Raw genomic sequence first — 23612 nt, 5'->3', positions numbered from 1 at the left:
CAAAAGACTCTGAAAAAGATCCCCTAATGTCGCATTTGCTAAGTTCGCCACCACCCTATGCGCAGAATGCCACGGCACCTCCGCAACCTCTTGTTGCACAACCAGTGGTTGCATTGCCTCCTGCTCCTCCACAGCACCCACCAGCTATTCTTCATTTGGTTCCTATTCCTCCGGTGCAGCCTCCTCAAGGGCCACCGGCTTTGACATCTGCTCTGCCTTTACTTCCTACAACTTTGACTACTATAGCGACTACCACTCCTGGTATTGTTTCTGACACTGCTTCTGTCTCTGCCTTGTCTCATTCTGTTTTTCCTCCTGTTCATTTGTCAACCTCTCCCTCTGTCCGTCAGAGAATGACAAACACTGTGACTAGTCTTTTATCCCCTCTCTTTGGGTCATTAGCTACGACCCCAGTTTCAGAGCGTAAACAATTGCGTAGCCAATTGCCTGATGGTAGGGAGAAAGAGACACTGAATTATTTGGCGCATAAATGGGTTACTGAACCAGCGAGATATGAACTAGAGTCTGTTATGGATGTCTTCCATCAGTGGGAAGAACCGAAACAGAGATACGTTTTTGAGAAAATGTGTACTTTTCTTTCTGAGGATTTAGAGGAAAATGGTTTGGAGCCCAATCCGCCTAAGTTGTGTCGTGTACGGTTCGATTTTGCGACAGGTTTGATTGTGGGTTCAGATGTCGAGAAAGCAGTTGCGATGTTATTGTCGTTTAGGACTGAAGGTGTTTCCAGGTTATTGTTTAAATATGATTCTTCTGCTAAAAAGAAAGGGAAACAGTACCCCATGAGAGAAGTTCCCCCACAATGGAGGGAAGGGGACCCAAATGCTAACCCACCTGTCCTGCCTCATTTCCAGCGTGTATGGGTACACGTTCCATGGAAGCGAGCTGAAGTTTTAGCCCTTAAGCAGACATTGCCTTATCCCGTAAGAATCCTACAGGGTATTACAAGGAATTGTCACAGACTGCGGGGTCTTGCATTATGAATTTAGCTGACATAGACATGTTGTTTGGGAATGTTGTTCCACAGCCTTTATGGGGAAAGATTCGCCATACAGACCATGCTCAAGAGTTAGGTGACACATGGGCTAATATTGCTGCTGCAGATGCCTGACAAATTGGTGGTGCTAAACCTGAGCCTTTAGTGACAGAGCTTCCTGGTAGGATTATTGATTACATGAAAACTATAATGCCTGCGATGCGTGTAAACTGGGATAAATTGTCTGCATGTAAGCAAAAGAAAGAAGAAACAGTATCAGATTTCTTCACCAGGTTTGAAGAAACGTTTGTGGACCACAGTGGTCAAGATATGAGCACGGAAGGTGGTCAATGTTTGTTCGTCGATAAATTTGTGCATAATCTGCTTCCTGAGTTGTGTAAAAAGTTAAAAGATTCAGAAAGTTCTTGGGCAGTTTCCTCTTCAGCGCAGATATTGGCTACTGCACAGTACTACGAAAATAGAGATAAAGATGAGAGAGATAGAGTAGAGAAGAAAACTAAAGAATTGAAAACGAAGGTTCTGTTACAACAAGCGTACCCGCCACGTGGTGGTCAAAATAGTGGTGCACAGAGTAACTATCAGAACAACTATCAGAATAACTATCAGCCCCAACCGTTTCAGAGAAACTCGCAAAGAACCGAGTATGCTCAACCACGTATCCCAGTAGGTCCCAATCAGTGTTCATATTGCAAGGAAGAGGGTCATTTCAAGTATAATTGCCCTGCTTTGCTACAGCGCGCAAATGGTACTTCTGGTTTAAGAGGTCGAGGTGTTCCACAAGCACCTAGAGGAAGAGGACGTGGATATGTTCCCCAGAGCGCGCGCCCATTCCCCCCTCAAAACTCAATGAACAGATTTGATCAACAGGTTAATGCATCTGGTGGGACGGCTCAGTACTATACTGATGATTACTATACAGAGGATGAGCATTTGGACAGTAATGATTGCTAGGACAGCCATAGACAAAGAGAGGGAGTTGTTTCAGTTCCAGTAGATCAGAGTGGGCCTTATGTTAAGGTGATTGCATCAGGTGTGTCAGAACCTTTTCTGTTGGATACTGGTGCTACCAAGAGTTCTATTATGCACTCAAAACTCCCTGGCGCACCTTTGTCTGGCGAAACAAATGTATCAGTAGGGTTTTCCGGCGCCCCAGCTAGAAATCCGATTTCTAACCCTATATCTCTTTCTGTTGGACCTTGTAAATTTGAAACACCCCTTATTTTGACGACAGGTTGTGGCGAGAACTTGTTAGGATTAGATCTGTTAAAGAGATTGTATGCGACATTGTATTGCTCTCCTTCTGGAGTGCAACTCACATTGGGTAAGAAAGTGGTTTCACCAATGTATTTGTCAAAAGACAGATTTCCACCAGAATTTTCGTCTCTTCCTAATACTCTTTGGGCTACTGGACCTAATGATGTAGGTCTTTTGGAAATTCAGCCATATGTAATAACATTAAAAGCCAATGTTAAAATGCCACGTATTCCCCAATACAAGATCTCTAGTGAAGGGGAAAAAGCGTTGTTAGCAATTATTTGTGATCTGATTGAGAAGGATGCAATTGAAGAGACAAGAGGCAACGTTTGCAATAGTCCTGTTTTGCCTGTCTTGAAGCATACCGACCCTACTCAGCCACCTGTTTATAGGTTTGTAATTGATCTTAAAGAGGTGAACAAAATAGTTGTGCCACAGTTTCCAGTCGTCCCCGATATCACTGCATTGTTGACAATGATTCCAGCTTCAGCCACTTGGTTTTCAGTGATAGACCTGAAAAATGCTTTCTTCAGCAACCCTATTGCAGAAGAGAGCAGGGACATTTTTGGCTTCAATTTGGGAGGACGAAGCTTCAGATTTAAGAGAGCTCCTCAAGGCTATTGTGAAAGTCCATCTATCTATAGTCAGGCTTTGAAAGCACAGCTTGACACTCTTATGTTACCTGATGGCGCCACTCTCATTCAATATGTCGATGATTTGCTAGTTGCTGCAGATACTAAGGAGATCTGCAAAGAAGCAACATTGTCATTATTGCGTCATTTGTCTGATTTACACCACAAAGTGTCCCTTTCAAAGTTACAGTATTGTCAAAAAGAAGTGACCTATTTAGGTCATCTCTTTTCGAAGGAGGGAAGGCAACTGACCCCAGAGAGAATCAGGGCTGTTGCAGCAATGAGTGTGCCAAGAACACAGAGAGAAGTGCGTGCTTTCTTGGGTATTACATCATATTGCAGACAATGGATACCTAATTTTTCGTTAATAGCCAAACCCTTGGTGGCATTAACTTGTAAAGATACACCAAATCCCGTCCCATGGTCTGAAGATTGTCAGAAAAGTTTTGTCGAATTACGTGATGCATTATGTTCAGCTCCTGTGTTGGGTACCCCCAACTACAGCAAGCCTTTTACATTGTATGTCCATGAGAAAGAAGGTTGTGCGTTAGCAGTTTTGACACAACAGTTTGGAGACAGGGAGCGTCCATGCGCCTATTTCTCTTCAACCTTAGACCCAGTAGCTAAGGCACTACCGAGCTGCTTAAGAGCGGCAGCGGCAGCTGCTGTTTCTATCCGACAGTCTGCTGGTTTAGTGATGAATAACACATTAATCGTAATGGTTCCACATGCAGTGGACACGTTGTTAAACAGAACCAAGACACAGCATTTAACTAGTGCTCGATTGTCAGGTTACGAGTTGACATTGTTAGCGAGCCATGTACATATAAAAAGATGCACTACACTTAACCCAGCTACGTTATTGCCAATTGTGACGGAGTTAGATACTTCTGAACAACATGATTGTCTCCATAGAACAGAAGAAGAAACGAAAGGGAGAATAGACCTTCTGGACACTCCCCTTGCAAAGAGTGATGGTACTTTGTGGGTGGATGGTTCATGCTTTAAGCTCACGAATGGTGACACGACTGCGGCGTATGCTGTGACAACTTTGTGTACGATTGTTGAAGCTGCACGTATCCCACACAATTCAGCCCAAGCAGCTGAGCTAATAGCCCTCACAAGAGCATGTACAGTATCAAAAGGAATGAAAGTGACTATCTATACCGATAGCCAATATGCGTTTGGTGTGGCCCATAGTTTTGGGCGTTTGTGGAAGGAACGTGGGTTCCTGACCTCGCATGAAACTAAAATACAGCATGGTCAGTTGGTAAATGAGCTCCTTGATTCACTTACTTTACCGTTGCAAGTTGCGATTGTGAAGTGTAGCGCACATTAAAAGGTGACTGATGATGTTGGTCGTGGGAATGCATTTGCTGACGAGGTCGCAAAAGAGACGGCAAGGAATGTGATGAGCCGAATGTATGTCGCGGGCCCTGCAAGATGGATTGGTGATGTTGGAATGTGTGAAGACACGATAGAAAGCGTGAAATCGATTCAAGCTGAAGCCACAGAGAGAGAATTGAGTGTGTGGAGAGAAAGTACGGGTAAATTGGATGCGAATGGTTGTTGGGTCGAGTTGTCAGAACATCAGAGATGGTTGCTACCCGATGCGTATGTGCTTGCAGTAGTTACAATGGCTCATGGAATGGCTCACATCAGTGTGAAAGGGATTTGTAAGTTGTTGGCCCCAGTATGGCAAAATGCAGGAATTCCCAAGTACGCAGAAAATGTGGTTAAAAATTGCATGGTATGCCTGAAACACAACCCTGGTAGAGGAACCCCAACTCCAGCTGGTCATTTTGCACCTCCTACGTATCCGTTTGAGGTTTTGCAGCTAGATTTCATCCACATGGAGAGGGGCAACAACTTAAAATACGTACTCGTTGTTGTTTGTGCCTTTTCAAGATGGGTGGAAGCCTATCCCCTAAAAGACAATACTGCGCTATCCACAGCCAAAGCCCTTGTGAAAGAGTTCTTCCCTAGATTCGGAATGCCGAGAATGATCTGGAGTGACAATGGAAGTGAATTTGTGGGTCAAGTGATGAAGAAAGTATGCGAAGGGCTAGGCATAAACCAAAAGTTTCACGCTGCAAATCACCCCCAATCAGCTGGATTAGTGGAGTGCTATAATGGCACTCTAAAGCTAAAATTGGCCAAGATACAAGCGAGCTCTGGTCTTAAATGGCCTGACGCTCTACCCTTAGCACTCCTATCAACCAGAATGACTGTGCATTCACGAGTGAAACTTAGTCCTTATGAAATAGTCTTTGGCCGCCCGGCCAATATATGGGGAGTGCCCAGGCCCAAGAAGTTTAGCGAGATAGAGCATCCTGTTTTGCTTGACTATCTGTATGAATTGACGGCTAAATTGCGTGTTTTACATCAACAGGTCCACAACACCCTGCCTCCGGTCTCTGAATCTCCAGGTCATCCCATTGAGCCTGGATCCTGGGTTTTAATAAAGAACTTTCAGCGAACCAAAAACGAGCAGCCCAGGTGGACCGGACCGCACCTCGTTCTTCTCTCCACAAGATCAGCTGTTCGAGTAGAAGGGAAGAAACACTGGATCCATGGGACCCATTGCAAAAGGGTACCCCTACCTCTGCCATATGACCGGTGGGTCCAGGAAGGTGTCGCCGACTCAGAGACTGAAACCGTGCCACGTTTTCTGCCTTTCAGCGATGCACAAATAAAAGGAACACTCACTGAGAAAAAAAGTGATGACATTTTACAATCAGCAGTATCACCGTCAGTTCGATTGGACACTACAGAACCTGAACTCCTTTTTCAGGACCACACGATACCTGGGACTAACCGTTATAATCTACGACCAAGAATATAGGACAAATAAAACAGTTTACTTTTCTTCCCTTTAGCAAAGTTCTCCAATATGGAAAATTATTTTTGAATGACTTTTTGTTTTTTGTGTTTTTTCGAACCTCCATCCGGGTTCAGCTGTAGGATCGTGGCTGAAAAGACTTAGGGGGGTAGCCTGTGGACACAAGGTCTACAGGTCTGGTTTGTTCTAGGGCGGCCTGGAACATTCAGAACACTCCTAAGTGAAGTAAACCAACCGCCACGAACGGCAACGGTTAGAGGATGGAATCTTTCCAAAATGGAGAACATGTTGAAAGACTGAGTTGCAAGAAGAGAATATGTGAAACGATAACCAGGAAACGTTTTTTGCTGCTGTGCATTTTTATGTTATTTAGTATACTTATGTTTTTTATAGGATATGTTTTATTCTGTTTTAACGTGATATTGGCACCCACTACCTCATCTACACCTCCTCCTTCCACTGTTTCCCCACATTCTTTTCAACTCCTCCCTAAACATGAATCTGCTAGGAGACTAGAGTTCATTAATAACTCCTTCATCCAGCTTTTGCACCAACACTAACTAGTGATAAATACAACTAACTGTTGGGTGTGTGGCCTTATGCCTCACACAGCAGATAAAGGTATCCCTTATCTGATCCTGCCTTTCAGCCACAATGGTTCCGTGTGGGCATTCAGAACGATATTCATCTATGCACACTACCCCCTACGTTTTGCGGAAGACAACCCTAAGAAAAATGCTTTAGTTAAAGGCATCATAGACATGATGAAGGACAATATCTTCTACGAGACTATCCCCAGAGATGAGACAATAGCATATATAGGATGGAACATGACCGGATATGAAGCCACAATGAGTGAGAAACAGCAAGCTAAGATATCTTCCCTGATTTGGGTTGTACCCCATCAGGGTCACCTGTGTCTGCAAGGTACTGGCAAGAATCCCAGAGCTCAGCTAGGGGAAAGCGTCTGCACTGAGACATATGTCTTCGCATCTCAGACCTCCCCTCCGCTCTTGGCAGCTAAGGGTACCTATTTCATCTGCCATGATAGAGCCTTTACATGGTTGCCCCCTGACTTTTCGGGCACATGCTTCGTTTCGTTCCTGTTGCCCCCTACCTACACAGCAGCGGCAGATTACCACAAGACAAGGATAGTTAGAGGCGTCTTCAGTGAAGAAGACACTGCAGGACAAGAATTTGGGGACTTCGTAAAGGGTTTTCTGCCGTTCTGGGGACAAATAGGTAACAGCAGGAGCATAAGGCAATTGATAAGAGTGGTTGAATCCACCGTGGCTGAAACCGCTGGTGCCCTTGGTAACTTGACTGCTGAGCTCCAGTCGGATCGTCTTATGACCCTTCAGAACAGGGTCGCATTAGATGTCATACTTGCAGACCGGGGTGGAGTATGTACATTGATCCAATCGAGTTGCTGTGTTTTTGTCCCAGATAACGCTCCAACAGTATACCAGGCCATCTCCAAACTGCATAGAATTTCCGAATCTATTCATTTAGATAGAGGAGATTGGTCATTAATGGGATGGTTCTGGGAACTGATATCAGCATGGGGATGGAAGATACTGATGGTCATTGGGATGATCTTGGCCATTCTTTTCCTGTTCTGTCTATGCGTGCAGTGTGCTCCTGCGATATGTGGCCTCTGTGTTACATCATGCATAAGGAAACCTGCACCAAGAGACGAGCTAAATACTAGGATGATGTTACAGCAACATCTCAACGACTTTAGAAACATAGACCTGGACTCAGATTAGCATGAGAATAGGTTTATTGCCTATGTAAGGGCAAAAGGAGGGTTTGTGGTTCTAAAAATTCTGGACCCATGTAATTTACTTTGCCACAGCAGTACGATTTTAGTATCAAAAGACCGATAATGACTAGTACACTAAGCATGAGCATTTTCGCTCAATTCCAGCAGCGTTTTCACTTCGAAATCGCCATTTTCGTCCTGCACTCGTGGCTCCCATTTTATACACGGCAGCCATTTTTAAAAGTTGCCCTCACATAGGCTTATAATACAGTCAGATTTGATTCCAAGGACACGTACACCTTGATTGACTTTTCTCTGACCTGGGCAAGCTGGAACCATTGCCTCAGGCCAAACCTGTTTGGTCAGTCCCTCTCCCAGTGGCCGAATCAGATAGCATCAAGGCACACCAGGCCATAAAACCCTTATTATCGCTCACACACCCTGCCTAATCTTGCTCACACCTGCACCTGCTCTTTTCTTCTTCTTACTTTACGAGGGGGAGGTGCCCGTTTTTATTGGGGGTCCACACTTATCTGATGTAAAATACTAGGCCTTGCCGGGTAATTTATTATGGGTTGGATGACATGAAATATGAGGTTTCATCTTGACACTGTTTTTTCCTTTGTAGTGAAAACATGTGAATGACCAACCAAAATGTCAAGAATGTTTGCCTGAAGCTTAAAAAACTGTATATAAGGAAACCTGACTTTGCATTGAAACACAGTCTCCTGAGAACATACAAACCGTGCTGTTGTACTTCTAGGACGCTTGTTACTTGGTTGCAGCCAATAAATTCGATCTTTGACTTCACCTAGAAGACTCTGAGTTTCTGTGGTCTGAATCAGGAAAGTACCCGAGGTCTTTGGGTGTACCCTGGCACCACTGGGTTACCGGATCAGTACCGGTTCTGAAAAACCCAGTACCTCACCACCACAGCATCAGTGTTTTTGATGCTCTGGTGGCGCAGTGTGCCAGCCTGTATTTGCAAGGCCACACAAAGCCACCTTGCATGGCTTTTCATGGCCTTGTAAATATGAACCCCTTTCATGCATAATACTACATGAAAGGGGTGTTCCACGGGTGTTGCTTGAGGTGTACCCACGCAAATCCATGGAACCCGAAGGAATTGGACACATTCCCAGATTTACAAGTCTGGGAGTGCGTCAGAATCCTGTGCCTACCTCAAGGGTGGCATAAGGGTGACGCAACAGGGAGGAATATCTTTATTTCTCCTGTTTATTTCCTTTTTCTATGTGTGCTGCATTCTGAAAGAGGAAAACACCACAAGGTGTCCCTTCCTGCACAAAAACAATCATCCTCATAACGCATGGGCGCATGGCAGTAATTTGTGCATCAGCGAATGGGAGATGACAGAAATGTGCCATATCTTGTAGAAATCGCACATTTCTGCCCTTTCTTGGTGGCGCAGGGCTGCGCAGCAGGCCACTTGCTGTACCACCCTGTGCCACAGGCCTTGTAAATGAGGCCCATGGTGACTCAAATGAAGGACCATTGGTTCTTCCCAACAAAAACAAACACAGCCGACTGTCAATTCATTTATTACTGCAGGCTTGCTTTCAACACTCCTCCATAAACTTGCATTAACTTGCATCATTAGACTATGTAGACGTTATTAAATGAACATAGGGGAAGTAGTGAGAGTTGTAAAATTTTTGCAACCGCTCCACAGCTTACCATTTGAAGTAGTTTTAAATTCATTCACCGTCACATTTCGATCAAGTAAGTAATCAGCCACTTTGATGTTTGCTGCTGTAATGTTGCTGTCTGTGACCGGCCCAGCCACAATAATGTAATCAACAATGATGCTTCCAGCTCTAAAGAGGGAAAGAGACGAACATTACTCTGTGACACTTGAATACAAAAATAGCTTTTGCTTTTTTGATGAATTGTAATCTTGTTGCACATTAACTGTGACAACAGATACTGACATACCAAAAATGATGGAGCACGGTTTGAATGTGTACCTTATAAAAAGTAGAGGTGGGAGAGTCAACAAATTAACAGGGCATGCTGGGCCAGAGCTGAGCCATGGGTATGACTTGGATCTTAGAGCCCGTGCAGGAGCTGAGCCCTGAAAATGTTTGCTATGGAAATCAAACAACAAATACCACGTAAAATATTACAGCCTCTTCAAAATTAAAAAGAAAGTGCCTATGTTTCATATGTGGTTGCTTTGACATTAATACCTCACAAAAAATCACTTAAAGTCATTACTGGCTTCGCCCACACCCTGGAGCCAGTGCTAAGAAGTGATGTGTTGGCTCTAGTTGTATTAATGAGACTGCTGGATTCGGGTGGCAGCATAACTAGGATGTGGGGTTCTGAGTCCAGTTCCACACCATGTGACAACTGTCGGCCTAACCCTTTCGGGCAGCTAGCAGTACCTTGCCGGCACATAGACATGGTGGTGATTTTTGACATCCGTGCACATGACATTATAATTTCTCAGGGGAAATCGTTGTGAAACATATCTCATCCTTATCTCTCAGTTACATTCGCCTTACACATGCAAAGACAAATAGAAGCAGAAATTGGTTCAATACGATTTATTGAAACAAGTGCGTACTAGATAAAATAGCATGGACTGCAATGATTAGGATGATAAAACATAACAATAAAAATACTGTGACAAGGAAAGAAAAAAATATAATCATTCCCACCAATCTGCCGTTTGGGGTCTCTGGGAAGAGACCATCCCCCATACCTGAATGTGGTAGTAGCGAGGAGGGCTGTCGGTCAACTGAGAGGCCTCTCTCAAAGGAGTGGAAAGGACGTGAAGTCTCACCAGGCAGCTAAAATGGTATGACAGCCTGCAGTGGCAAATCGTCTCTCTGGAACCCTTTCTCTAACTTATAGGGGGCAAAGGGTATTTTATAATAAAACAGTTGGTGTTCTAGGAAAGATGCCCTCACGTGAAAATATGCATGTTTCTGTGAAGTGGCAAAGACCATGATAGAACTCTTGTGCCAACAACTTGTTGGTGACAGGCTTGAGCAAATCACAGAACGAGAATGTCAGAACAAAAGGTATTAAATCAGTTTCTGTGCTAAAAGTGTACAAGATAATGAAAACTGAAACATCATTGCAGAAGAGAGCCTCTGCTTGAAAAATAAAATTAATTGTATCTAGGCTGAAGGGTACAGGCAGTTGTCCAATGGATAAAATATCATGCCTATAAGAAGCCAAATGAACCTGTGCAGGAACGTCCCAGAACCACATGTGCACTGCTAGTGCAACTGCTTCCCCTTTAAGATTAAAGTAATTGAAGATACTGTAGCAAAATTGCCCATTAATTGCATCCCCTAATCCAGGGCTGGGGCAGCCCAAAATTCATCTTGAATTTGTTTTAACACTTCTGGTAAATTGGCAAGTGTTAGTGGACCATGTGCTGTAGTATACAGTGTGGCTAATACATTACACCATGTGTTGCAGTTATCCACTGCGGGAACCATCCCAAATGGCAAGCACATAGTGAGATCTCTTGAGGTCCAGTATGGGGAAACACAGCCTCGAGCGCATTTTCTTTTTTGAGCTAACCAAAACGGGACTTCTTCAGGTTTGGAGATTACTTCATCAATGATCGAATGCACAGTCTCAGGGTTAATGCCTGGTGTGACTATGTGCAGTGGTTCTGGAGCTACACATACTGGGTTGGTATTTAAAGTTTGCATTACAAATTGTACTAAGGCCCAGATTTATACTTTTTGGCACAAAACTGCGCAAGTGCAGTTTTGCGTTAAAAAGTATATCGCCAGCTTGCGCCATTCCACAGTGCCAGCTTGCGCCATATTTAAGGAATGGCGCAAGCCGGCGCTAAGAATGGGCTAGCTTCAAGCAAAATGACGTTAGCCGGGAGGGGGTTACGGTATGGGAGAAGGGTGTTTTGTACCGAAACATTATGTTAGGATGGTTAGAGGAAAATAAAAAATGACTCTGACCAGCCTAGCATCATTTCTAGACGCAAAACCTACCATACCAAATGACTCCTGTCTTATAAAAGACAGAAGTGATGCCCACCACCCCAATGGCCAGCACAGGGGACTATGGTCCCCTAGGCATGGCCATTGCACCCAGCGCCATGAAGGGCGGTCCATTTAAGAGCCCCCAATGGCACTTTAAAAAATAATGCAAAATACCTACCTCTACTTACCTATACTTACCTGTGATGGGTCCCCCATCCTCCGGTGTCCCTCTGGTGTGGATGAGGGTGTTCCTGGGGCTTGGGGAGGTCACCTGTGGGCTCATTCCATAGTGTTTCACCATGGAAATGGGTCCACAGGTCCCCTAATGCCTGCCCTGACCCAGGCATTAAATAATGGCGCTAAGCATGCTTAGCGCCATTATTCAGGCCTGCCTCCCTCCCGTGCACCATTTTTGCACGGGAGGATAAATAAGGCGCTAGGGCCTTAGTCATTTTTTTGGATGGGAATGCCTATCTTGCATCTCATTGACGCATGGTAGGTTCACGCATCAAAAAATGGCTTTAACTCCAATATTTTGATGTGAAATAGTCTAGCTTCAAAATATAAATATGGAGTTAAGTTTGCGCTGAATTAGCGTAAAAATAAAATGACACTAATTCAGCGCAAAGTAAGTATAAATCTGGGCCTGCGTGCCTGTATATTGGTGTAAGTTCAACGTATGAGAGGTGAAACTCGGTCACCGCCAAGGTGTCTGCATTGGGATGTGATGTGTAAGTGGCCAGTAAAGGCCAAGGAGGACCGTCATTGCTCAAAGGACCTTATCTAACATGTAATATTGTATGGGACAGAGCGCCATCACACCAGTTATTGTGGTCTTGACAAGATAGAGGTATCTCTAAATATGCATATGCTCTGTATTGTGCAGATGCATTAGCAATGTATACTGGTGAAATGTATTAGTGTTCCCATCAACTGCTGAAAAGGTGACCCCAGAATAGAACATTTCTGTTCTGTATGCTGGATGAGCCTCAAGCACAAATGTAACAGAACCCCCCCCCCCGGGCTGTAACGTCATGTGCTAATAAATAAGTAATAAGGGGAGGTCCCAAGTTTACTGAAATGAATACCCGTTGCGGGTTCGCCATGGTGATTCATTAGCAATGTATACTGGTGAAATGTATTAGTGTTCCCATCAACTGCTGAAAAGGTGACCCCAGAATAGAACATTTCTGTTCTGTATGCTGGATGAGCCTCAAGCACAAATGTAACAGAACCCCCCCCCCGGGCTGTAACGTCATGTGCTAATAAATAAGTAATAAGGGGAGGTCCCAAGTTTACTGAAATGAATACCCGTTGCGGGTTCGCCATGGTGAATGTACTTGGTCAGTGATAAGGACACCAGTTGGGAAATAATCCTTTTAAGGTTCAATCTTGAACAACTTTCAGACTAAAATAGGTGCTACATATCTAGCTGAGGAAGAAATCCTCAATCCCAGGGATGCCTCCGTATATAGTATTGAGGTGCCTTTAGCACATAACGAGTCAGAAATACTCAGGAGGGTCAGTAATTCAGTGCCTGACCACTAAATGGGCAACTGATTGTCAATCCTTTTATCTAAAATGTTAACGCTTTTATTTGACCTCTTTGTGTACAAAGGGTAGAGAGGAGGAGGTAGACAGAAGCCACATGAAAGCTCAGCTAGATATGGGATTTAATTTCCAACAAAAATTCGAGCTGAGCTAGACATCAGGCTAGTGCCTGGCTCATCTTTCATTATATCCCCCACTTGTAATACATAGAAGGTATTTACATTTCAAGCCCCTCCCAGTCACCAATAGTGCTAGAATTATAGGAAGTGCCCTCACAACGCTACCACAAAGGGCCACAAAGAGGGCTCAAAATTACAACAAACAGTCTGAAAAAGGGGACTCAGAGTGCCTTATCAGCAAAATATCTGAAAACCCTTGCTCTACTTATAAAACTACGTATAATTTCAGGAGGTAATGATGCTGTGTGGATCTCCTCTGGTTGAACTATATTTCTTCTGAGATGCAACTTCAGACAACCCCATGGATTTAAGTTGTACTGAAATTAAATTGATTTAACATAAACTAATATTTTTATCTTGAAGTGTTCCCGTGTGTAGAATATTCAATAATATCTAACACATGTCCCAGTTTTTCACTCTGTAGACGATGATTTATTACACACAGTGTGGTTATGAACAGCTATAGCACACTACAGATCCAAAATAGTTCAGTTGATGGAAAGCTAATGGCCAAGACAACAATCAGTAATAGAGCATTTTTGATGAAACTCATCACCCAAACCAAAAACAAAAACAGATTGGTGTACAAATACACACATCTATCTCTGATGCTGGTGAGAATTCAATTAATCATGACAAGGAAGTCCAAAAGCGCAGCTCAAAAAAACATAAATGGAGAAGAGAACTCTCTAGATAGGCAGAAGCAGAAAACGTAACAATGACTGTGTAACAAAGAATTAAATAGTGATTCAAGATGGTAATCAGAGCTGCTGATCTTGGTACAGGGGAACTGATTTCTGGCATCGGCTCAAAATTGTGTGATTCTGGACTAATAACTTAGGCCCATATTTATACTTTTTGGCGCAAACCTGTGCTAACGCAGGTTTGCACCAAAAAGTATAGCGCCGGCTAGCGCCATTCCTAGATGCCGGTTGGGCGCCATATTTATGGAATGGCAGTAGCTGGTGCTAAGGCCATGTTAGCGTCCTTGGAAAGGACGCTAACAGGGCCGGGGAGGCGTAGGGGGAACCGGGGCTTGTGCGCCATATTATGGCACTACACTGTTTAGAGGCAAAAAAAAATGCCTCTAGGCAGTTTAGCACAATTTTCTGGTGCACAAGCCCCATGGATATGGCTCCTGTGTTAGTAAAGACAGGAGCCATGCCCACCACCCCAATGGCCATGCGAAGGGGACGAATGCCCCTGGGCATGGCCACTGGGGCCAGCGTCGTGCACAGGGCCCCAAGGCCCCTGAGCGGCATGGACAAAAAATATATATATACTCCTGGTGTGGTTAGGGGTGGGTGGGGGTGTCCCTGGGGACAGGGAAGGGCACATGTTGGCAATTTCCATGGTCTCTGACCATGGAAATCTGCCTACAGGTCCCTTAATGCCTGCCCATAACCAGGCGTTAAATAATGGCGCTAGCAGGCTTAGCGCCATTATTTAAGGCCCTCCTCCTCCCGTGCGTGATTTTTGCATGGGAGGATAAATAAGGCACAAGGGCCTTTGAGGCATTTTTTGCCCAGGAACTCCTACCTTGCATCTCATTGACGGAAGATTGTTTTCCGCAGGCAGAAAATGACGTCAACTCCAATATTTTGGAGCTAGACATGTCTAGAGCCAAAATATAAATATGGAGTTAAGTTTGTGCCGGATTTACATCAAATAAATTCTCCAAATCCGGTGCAAACAGAGTATAAATATGCCCCTTAATTTCCCTGTCCCTAAGAAAATAATAACTCTGCTTTCTGTAATGCATTCTGGTACTCGTGTAAAATGCTCTAATGTCCTTTGGGCAAAGTTCACGCTATATAAAATTGCAAAAAGCATTCTGTTTTGTCAAAATAGTGTAACTTTAGCAGTGAAAGATGACAACAGACCTCCTTGAATAACATGATTGGTGAGAAATTGGACAGGGAAGAAATGGGAACCCCTCACAATCTAAACTGACGATATTGCTTTCTGGAAATGTACACTATAAATAAAGATTTGTCACAGCTCATTCTTTCACACTCAAGCACTGGCAAAGCCAAACAGCATGGGTGTATTATGCCAATGCAAAGTATACAACAGCAATCCAACAGATGTAAACAAAGAGGGCTAACGTTGTAGAGTAGTCCTTCATGTAGTTCAATGCAAGTATGAGAGTGGAATAATATAACCAAGGAGCCCATAATGTTACGTGATAGTTGAATACTACTCTGAGCTGAGCCAAGACGTGAATGGCAAAATCTCAAGCCATTGGCTGAAAGTGACTAGTCAAAGAAAGACAATGGTTGTAAGGGGGAATCAAAGCCCACTCTATTGACTGCCAGAAAATGAGACTGTCCTAAATCTAATAGCAACATCCCACCATCTAAAATGAACACACTTCCTTCAGCGTTTGTTTTTATGACTGAATTGTATTTCCCTTGGTGACCTGTTATATCTGCAAAGCGCGTAGCAGAGCAAGGAAATATGAAATGTGCAGCCGAAGATGGAAAACTAAATATTGTCTTAGCCACTGACAAGTTGCTTTCACTTATTTCTTTATGGTTTAATTCCAAAATATTCACATTGAATATTTACATTATGACTTTATGACTACACCTTTATCAGCTACACTGTTTTTCATGATATGAAATGCTAATAAAAACATTGTTAAGTGTCTTTCTTTGTTTTCAGGGCCATCTTGCTTTTTATTATTTCTATCTCATTTTCCAGATGTTTCCCTATTTTTTCCTGTTTATTTTAAATACCTTTAAAACACAAATACCTTCAAAAATGCTGATGAGCTTCAATGCTTTTTATTTGCCATTCACAATACTTTTGATTGCTGCCTTGCTGCTGAAATATGGGGCCAGATCACAAAACATTACGGCCCATAATTCTGAAACGTTTGCGTCGCCTTTGCATCATTTGTTTTCTATGCAAAAGCAGTGCAAACATACCCCGCCACATTAATATTTTGATGGTAGGCCTGTCTAGCATAAAAATATAAAAGTTAGCATTATTTTTTGGGAGCACCAACCCACCTTGCGTCGTATTGCGACAATGATATGCAATTTAGGCGTCCCCTTCCAAAAAATGACGCTAGCCCTCCAGAGCCATATTTACCCCCGACGCAAAAACGATGCACAGAAAGAAAGTGGTCCCAAAAAATGACACAAAGGCCAATTTGCGTCAAATTTTAACGCCTAGCCAGACCAGGCGTTAAAATGAGACCCACACAGAAGGTGCATTGGCAACCTCCTGGACAACATGGAACTGTTATTGCTCCAGCTTGGCACACGCTGCAGACGTCAGTGATGACAACAGGTTCCTCCACCACCACGCAGCAACCCAAAACACCACTATAAAAGCCACAAAGGCAGCGCAGAAGGTGGGAGAGGATCTTTTGACAACATACAACCATACTTGGGCTCAGGGAACAAAATGTCATCAGGAATTACTGTCTGAACCAGGACTCAATAGTTCGCCTGCTGCACCACATTGCACCACACACCACTGTAAGGGTGGAAACTCCAACAAAATACCACCCATGACCAAACTCCTTGCTGTCCTCCATATGCTGGCATCAGGATCTTTTCAGACAACGTGTGGACAAGTGGCTGGTACCTCCCAGCCGTCCTTCTCGGTCTTCCTTCCTAAGGTTCTGGATGCAATCATATGTCTCACACCCCACCACATCTGCTTCCCCAACACCCAGCAACTGCAGCAGGATACCAAGCAAGGTTTCTATCTAATTTCTGGGTTCCCGCATGTGCTGGGTGCAATGGACTGCACCCATGACCAACTATTGCCACCTGCAGCAACAGTGCACCTGTACAGGAACCACAAGCACACCAATTTCATAACTTTGCAGGCCATTGTGGACCACTGTGGGCTCTTCTCAAACATCCTTGCCAAATACCCCAGCAGCGTACATGATGCCTACATATTCTGGCATTCCACCATCAACGAGCGGTTCCAGGATGGGAAATATGGCAATGGCCTACTCGTAGGTAAGCCACCATACCAATCAGTACACATACAACACACCAACCATGTAGGACAAACAAGACACACTCCACACTCCACACTAAACACACATGGGCAGGGGAACACAGATGTACAGGCAACAACACATATGCCACATGCCACACTACACCGCAATCATTGCACACCACACACACATACACCCATATGTACATAAAACAGCCAAAACCTGATGGGCACACCACATGAGGACAGGTGGAGCTATGTCCCATTTGCATACACAAGCTGGGCCGAAACCACTACTAGTGTCCACTAGCTGACAACTAGATACGGATCCCACATACATTATACCTAATAATGTATAGCTCAGCAATGTGAATGGCATAGGCCATTTCAATATAAAGAAAGTCAAAAATAGGCACAGCCCCACATTAGTCATGGAGTTCAAGCCTCTGGCAGCACCAATATCAAATGACACCTAAGTGTTGCCATGACCAACGACATATTACCTACACATACCTGACATACCTGTAGTGTGCACATTCACCTGTCTGCTGCATTGTGTCGCACACATAGGAATACAACATTACCTACCATGAAAGACCATGGGGCAGAATAATGAGAAGTCGTGCAGCACCTAGTCCAGTGCCACCTCACATGCATCCCTTAGCACCCCCCCTAACACCACCATGTGTTTGTCATATACAAGAAACGGCCCACCCTGGCGCAGAGTTTGTGAAATACTGTAAAGATTATGGATGCTGTAGCATGACTCTATAGGAGTATAGAGGACATACCTGAGCTTTCATTCACCATGCATAGGGACCCATGTAAAAGAATGGGGTGCCCCCTCCCAATGCCTGCACTGTGCATGTGTTGAAAGTGTCTGAGATAAATCATATCCAGAAACCTAGGAGATTCCACTGCACCAACTTTTGCGCATGCTCTAATTGTGTGATTCACACCCTAGTACACTTGATGGCTGGCACAGCCATCATCTGCCACAAAGGGTCACTATGTGTCTCACTGTATGCGTTGTGCCACGTGTTAACATGGAGGCCAGAGTTTGGCTTTGTAGGGCTACCATGGTGTCTCTACAAATTACACCACTGTGGTGCAAGGAAGTAGAAGGTACCACCAACAATAGGAAACTGGCACGCATATGGAAAACACAACACATATTTGCAATGGGTGATCCATCGGTTTGGATTGAATATTACAATCACCAGGTCCCTGAGCCACAACCCAAGATTGTCATGTCCATCAACACAGACCTATGAAACCATTTCACAAAACAGGAACATCCACTGTACCAGAAGCAGTCACCACTGCACCTAAAACTAACAACTGCCAACGTAGATACCAAACCACTTTCAAGCATTACCAACACATCTCTCATTCTTTTGCAGCTGACCAAGGTTACGGCATACAGCATTGGGTGATAACTCCATTTGGCAATCCCACAACAGTGGAAGAGCCTGCATATAATGAAGGGCACAGAAGAACACGAAGGGGCATATTTATACCCCGTTTGCGCCAGAATTGCGTCGTTTTTTTTGACGCAATTCCGACGCAAAACTAACTCCATATTTATACTTTGGCGTTAGATGCGTCTAGCGCCAAAGTCCATGGAGTTTGCGTCATTTTTTAGCGTGGACACCTACTTTGCATTAATGAGATGCAAGGTAGGCGTTCCCGTCTAAAAAATTGACTCCGAGGCATGTGTGCCGTATTTACACTCCCGGGCAAAATTCACGCCCGGGAGTGGGCGGGTCAAAAAAAATTACGTACGGCCGCTTTTGTGCCGTTTTTTAGCGCCTGGAAAAGGCAGGCGTTAAGGGACCTGTGGGCTCGGAAGGAGCCCAGAGGAGCCCTCCCATGCCCCCAGGGACACCCCCTGTCACCCTTGCCCACCCCAGGAGGACACCCAAGGCTGGAGGGACCCATCCCAGGGACATTAAGGTAAGTTCAGGTAAGTCATGTTTTTTCTTTTTGTGGCATAGGGGGGCCTGATTTGTGCCCCCTACATGCCACTATGCCCAATGACCATGCCCAGGGGACAGAAGTCCCCTGGGCATGGCCATTGGGCAAGGGGGCATGACTCCTGTCTTTGATAAGACAGGAGTCATTTCTATGGGGGTTGGGAGTCGAAAAAAATGGCGCAAATCGGGTTGAGGCGAAAAATTTGCCTCAACCTGACTTGCCCCATTTTTTGACGCCCAAGCCCCATATCCCCCTACGCCGGCGCTGCCTGGTGTACGTCGTTTTTTTCCACGCACACCAGGCAGCGCCGGCGGCTAACGCCGGCTACCGTCATTGATTAAATACGGCGCCCGCATGGCGCTTCAGAATGGCGTTAGCCGGCGCTAATTTTTTTTACGCAAAACTGCGTTAGCGAAGTTTTGCGTCAAAAAGTATAAATATGGCCCAAAGTGTGGTGGAGAGGGCATTTGGGCTTCTGAAGTCAAGATTCAGGTGCGTGGCCCTGACAGAAGGAAGCCTGTTGTATGCTCCACCACTGGGATGTAAGATGATACTGGTATGTGCAATCTTGCATAATATATGTATACCGGCCAATGTTCCCTGGGATGAACAGGTAGATGTCCCCATCGAGGAGGAGGATGACAATAGTGTAGCACATTTGGAGGGGGAACTACAAAACACTGCTGCAGGAGTTTGGAGGAGACTACAAATTGTACAGAACTTCTAAACATGGTCACTGTACAAATATCACTTTGTAAATATCACCAATAAATTACTTAGCAACATGATCTTCATGGTCGACTTATTCTCTACTACCTATACCATATTGGAATGTAACTCATACCTCAGAGAGCAAGAAAGAAACACAACAGTTACAAGTATTGTTGCAACATATTTTGTGATGTAAGAGGGTCTGGTTCCTCCATGTCACATAACTCACGGGCATGTGGCTCTTGAAGGTCTAGATCCATGCACCACCAAATATAACGTGGCGTTAAGTGGGCAATGTGCAAAATCATAGCCCTTTCCCTACATCATCCCCACGCCTGGCAGGATGTAATGTAGGAACTGAACAGTGTCACATCTCAGGCAGATCGCTGCTATGCCAACACTGTGCATGTGTGACAAGGGGGGGCACAATTGTTAACTATGGACCTTCATTTACTGTTCAGGGTCAGTAACCAATGTTAGAGCCAGAGCCTGCACTGTATATCAATGGGCTTATGTCCTGGCACTGCCAGTGGGCCCAACCCTGCCACATGGTGCGCTGTACCTCAAATATGGCTGTAGGAAAGTAGCCTCTTTCTGGCTTGGTACCCCCCACTTTCTGGCGTGTTTGTCAGTGTGTTTGACTGTGTTCACTGGGATGCTGCTAACCAGGACCCCAGTGACTGTGCTCTCTCCTTTAATTTGGTTGCTGGTAACTTTTTATACCCACAATTGGCATACTGGTGCCCCAATGTATGTCCCTAGCATATGGTACCTAGGTACCCAGGGCATTGGAGTTCCAGGGGATCCCTATGGGCTGCAGCAGTTATTCTGCCACCCATAGGGAGCCCTTGCAAAGGGTCTGCAGGACTGCCATTGCAGTCTGTGTGAACCTGGTGCATGCACCCGTTTTCACTATAGGTCACTGTCCCAGGTAAGTCACCTGTATGGCAGGCCCTCTCAGCCAAGAGGGCAGGGTGCAAGTACCAGTGTGTGAGGGCACCCCTGCACTAGCAGAGGTACCCCCACAAACTCCAGATCCATTTTCCTCAACTTTGTGAGTGCGGGACGCCATTTTATGCATGTACTGGACATAGGTCACTACCTATGTCCAGCTACATAATGGTTTATCCTAAACTAGGCATGGTTGGTATCAAACATGTTGGAATCATACCCCCATACTTTTGCAAGCTTTAGTTGTATGATTCCATGCACTCTGGGGACTCCTTAGAGGACCCTCAGCATTGCTCCTAAAGCCTTCAGAGGTTTTCCAGGCAGTCCAAGCTGCTGCCACCTCACATACAGGTTTCTGCCCTCCTATTGATTGAGCATCTCAAACCCAGGAAGCCAGAACAAAGGATTTCCTTTGGGAGAGGGGTGTTATACCCTTTCGAAATAGGTGTTACTGGACTTGGGAATGGTAGCCTCCTCAAGCTACTGGTGTGCTTTTAGGGGCACATTTGGTGCCATCCGTGCATAAACCAGTCTACACCGGTTCAGGGACCTCCAGTCCCTGCTCTGGCACAAAATTGGACAATGGAAAGTGGAGTGACCACTCCCCTGTCCATCACCACTCTGGGGGAGGGGGGTGCCCAGAGCTCCTCCAGAGGGGCCCTGGGTTTTGCCATCTTGAATCCAAGGTTGGCAGGGAACTCTGGGAGCATCTGAGTGGCCGGGTCAGACAAGTGACCTCAGAGCCCCCGTCTGATAGGTGGTCACCCAGCTAGATGACCAATCCCCCTTTCAGGGCTAATTATGGTCTCTCTTTTGGGTGGTTCCTCAGATTCGGCTTGCAAGATTCCAGCAGGATTCCTATGCAACCTCCACTTCGATGTCTGACCAAAGAAACTGCATCTGGACTCTCCAGGACCTGACAATATGCAACAAAGACAAAGACTTCACCTGCAACATTGTTTTCACAGCTCCTTCCAGCTTCTGCAACATTTCCCCGGTCTTGAATCCCCTGAGGACAGCCAGTCTTCAGTCTGCACAGGAAAGAAGAAGGAATATTCTTGGAGTGAAGGAGTAATTCACTGCATCTGCAGGCACCAACAGCAACGATGACCAGCTGCGTGGATCCCCTCTCCTGCTGAGTTGGGCGCTTCCTGCATCATGGGTGGTGGTCAGCAGTGGTCCCTTTGGTCCTCTCTACCAGCTGTCCCACTTGGGTGGAGGTAAGCCCTTGTCTTCCCACGCAGGACAGTACCCCCTTGCACTGCGTCTTTGCAGCTGCCAAGGCTTGTTGGCATTTCCTCCAAGGGGTCTTCAGGCATCATGTAGCTCCAGCACTCCATCCTGCACCGCACAGCTCCCTGAGTGTCTCTCCTGTGGCGTGGGATCCTTTTTGGTAGTGCTGCATGGGTTCCATTTGCAACTTCTATGTCCCAGTCCTGTGGGACTCCTGTTAGGGCTGCCTGTGCTTCTGTTTACTCGCTGTGACGCTGAGAGTCCCTTCTAACTCCCCCTCCTTGGTTGAGTCCTCCTGGGCCCTGCTGGTCCCTGGCAGCACCACTTTCCACCACCCGCAAGTTTTGCCTCTGCCAAGGCTTGTTGGTGAAATCCAAAAACGCAAACCCATCTGCAATCTTTCTTCCGGCGTGGGGCACCATCTTCATCCTCCAGGACCTCAACTCCGACTCCAGGGCTGCAGTGCTGACTTTCCTTCCTCACCGTCGACCAACTTCTGCATCCTCAGCCTGGTGGGTAGGGGCTCCTGCCCTCCGAACTCTGCTGTGTCTTCTGGACTTGGTCCCCTCTTTTCACAGGTATTCCTCTTCAGGAATCCACCTTTGGTTTCTTGCAGTCATCTCTGGGTTTTTCAATTCTCTTCTTTTCCTCTCAGTGGGTGTTTTGGAGAAATTCTAGTAATTTACTCCTAACTTTCTGGTCGCTCGGGGTGTTGTGGTACTTACCTTTGTGATTCCCTGGTACCCCAGCACCCTTCTACACAATTCACTTACCTAGGTGGGGGGCCAACTCTTGCATTCCGTTTTTCAGTATATGGTTTGTGCTTTCCTTAGGGTCACTATTCTTGTGTTTTCTACTGTTTTGCACTATTTTCTAACTATTCTTATGCCTATTTATGACTACTAGTGTATATATCTTGAGTATTACTTACCTCCTAAACGAGTTTTGCCTCAATAGTATTTTTGGTGCTGTGCTACCATAATAAAGTACCTTTAGCTTTTACCTACAGCTAATCCGGATATACATGTGAAGATTGATGTATGGGTATATGGCCTAGGTAGCCAAGGGTTTGCAATTATCAACAATGGTTGACATGTGTCAGCAAGGTGAACTAGTATAGTCTGTATTACACCATCACACAGCACATATCAATACACACCACTCATTGACACTCACATGCCAGACAAGATAAAGTTACCAACAGTGACAAAATTCCCTAATATGTCTAGGTCTCCAACATGCAATTCAGGTGTGGGATGTGCAAGTATGTCCATCAATGTCCAAACATATCACAGACCCATCCAAAAATGAATGGGAGATTAAGTAGAAAGATATGTTGCATGTGGCTAATGAAAAAGCAGCACTGTGATGATTTCACACACTACCATCATACAGTCATGGTAAGAGTGACATACGTTGTGGAATGCAGGAATTAATGCATACCCAGGTTCAACAAAGGATGTGGATGAACAGCTGAGAGATAGCCACAGATACTTGGAGATAAAACATGGGAGGCCATTTGGAGACAGCACAAGTGATGTGGCAGATGCAAT

The 23612-nt window shown here is 45.2% G+C and overlaps 1 protein-coding gene across 5 annotated transcripts in view; it reads right to left on the bottom strand.

Annotated features, from left to right (window-relative positions):
• LOC138296696 (adhesion G protein-coupled receptor F5-like) overlaps window positions 1-23612 on the bottom strand; it is a 1100568-nt gene that overhangs the window by 634732 nt on the left and 442224 nt on the right. For all 5 annotated transcript variants that reach the window (XM_069236068.1, XM_069236070.1, XM_069236069.1 and 2 more), the window contains one exon: window positions 9204-9343. In XM_069236068.1, coding sequence (XP_069092169.1) covers window positions 9204-9343 — 140 coding nt within the window. The remainder of the gene's footprint in view (window positions 1-9203; window positions 9344-23612) is intronic.

Source organism: Pleurodeles waltl, chromosome 5 (genome assembly GCF_031143425.1).
Source record: "Pleurodeles waltl isolate 20211129_DDA chromosome 5, aPleWal1.hap1.20221129, whole genome shotgun sequence".
NCBI lineage: Eukaryota > Metazoa > Chordata > Amphibia > Caudata > Salamandridae > Pleurodeles > Pleurodeles waltl.
The sequence above is the reverse complement of the archived record's forward strand: the minus strand, read 5'-3'. Positions and strand labels throughout refer to the sequence as shown.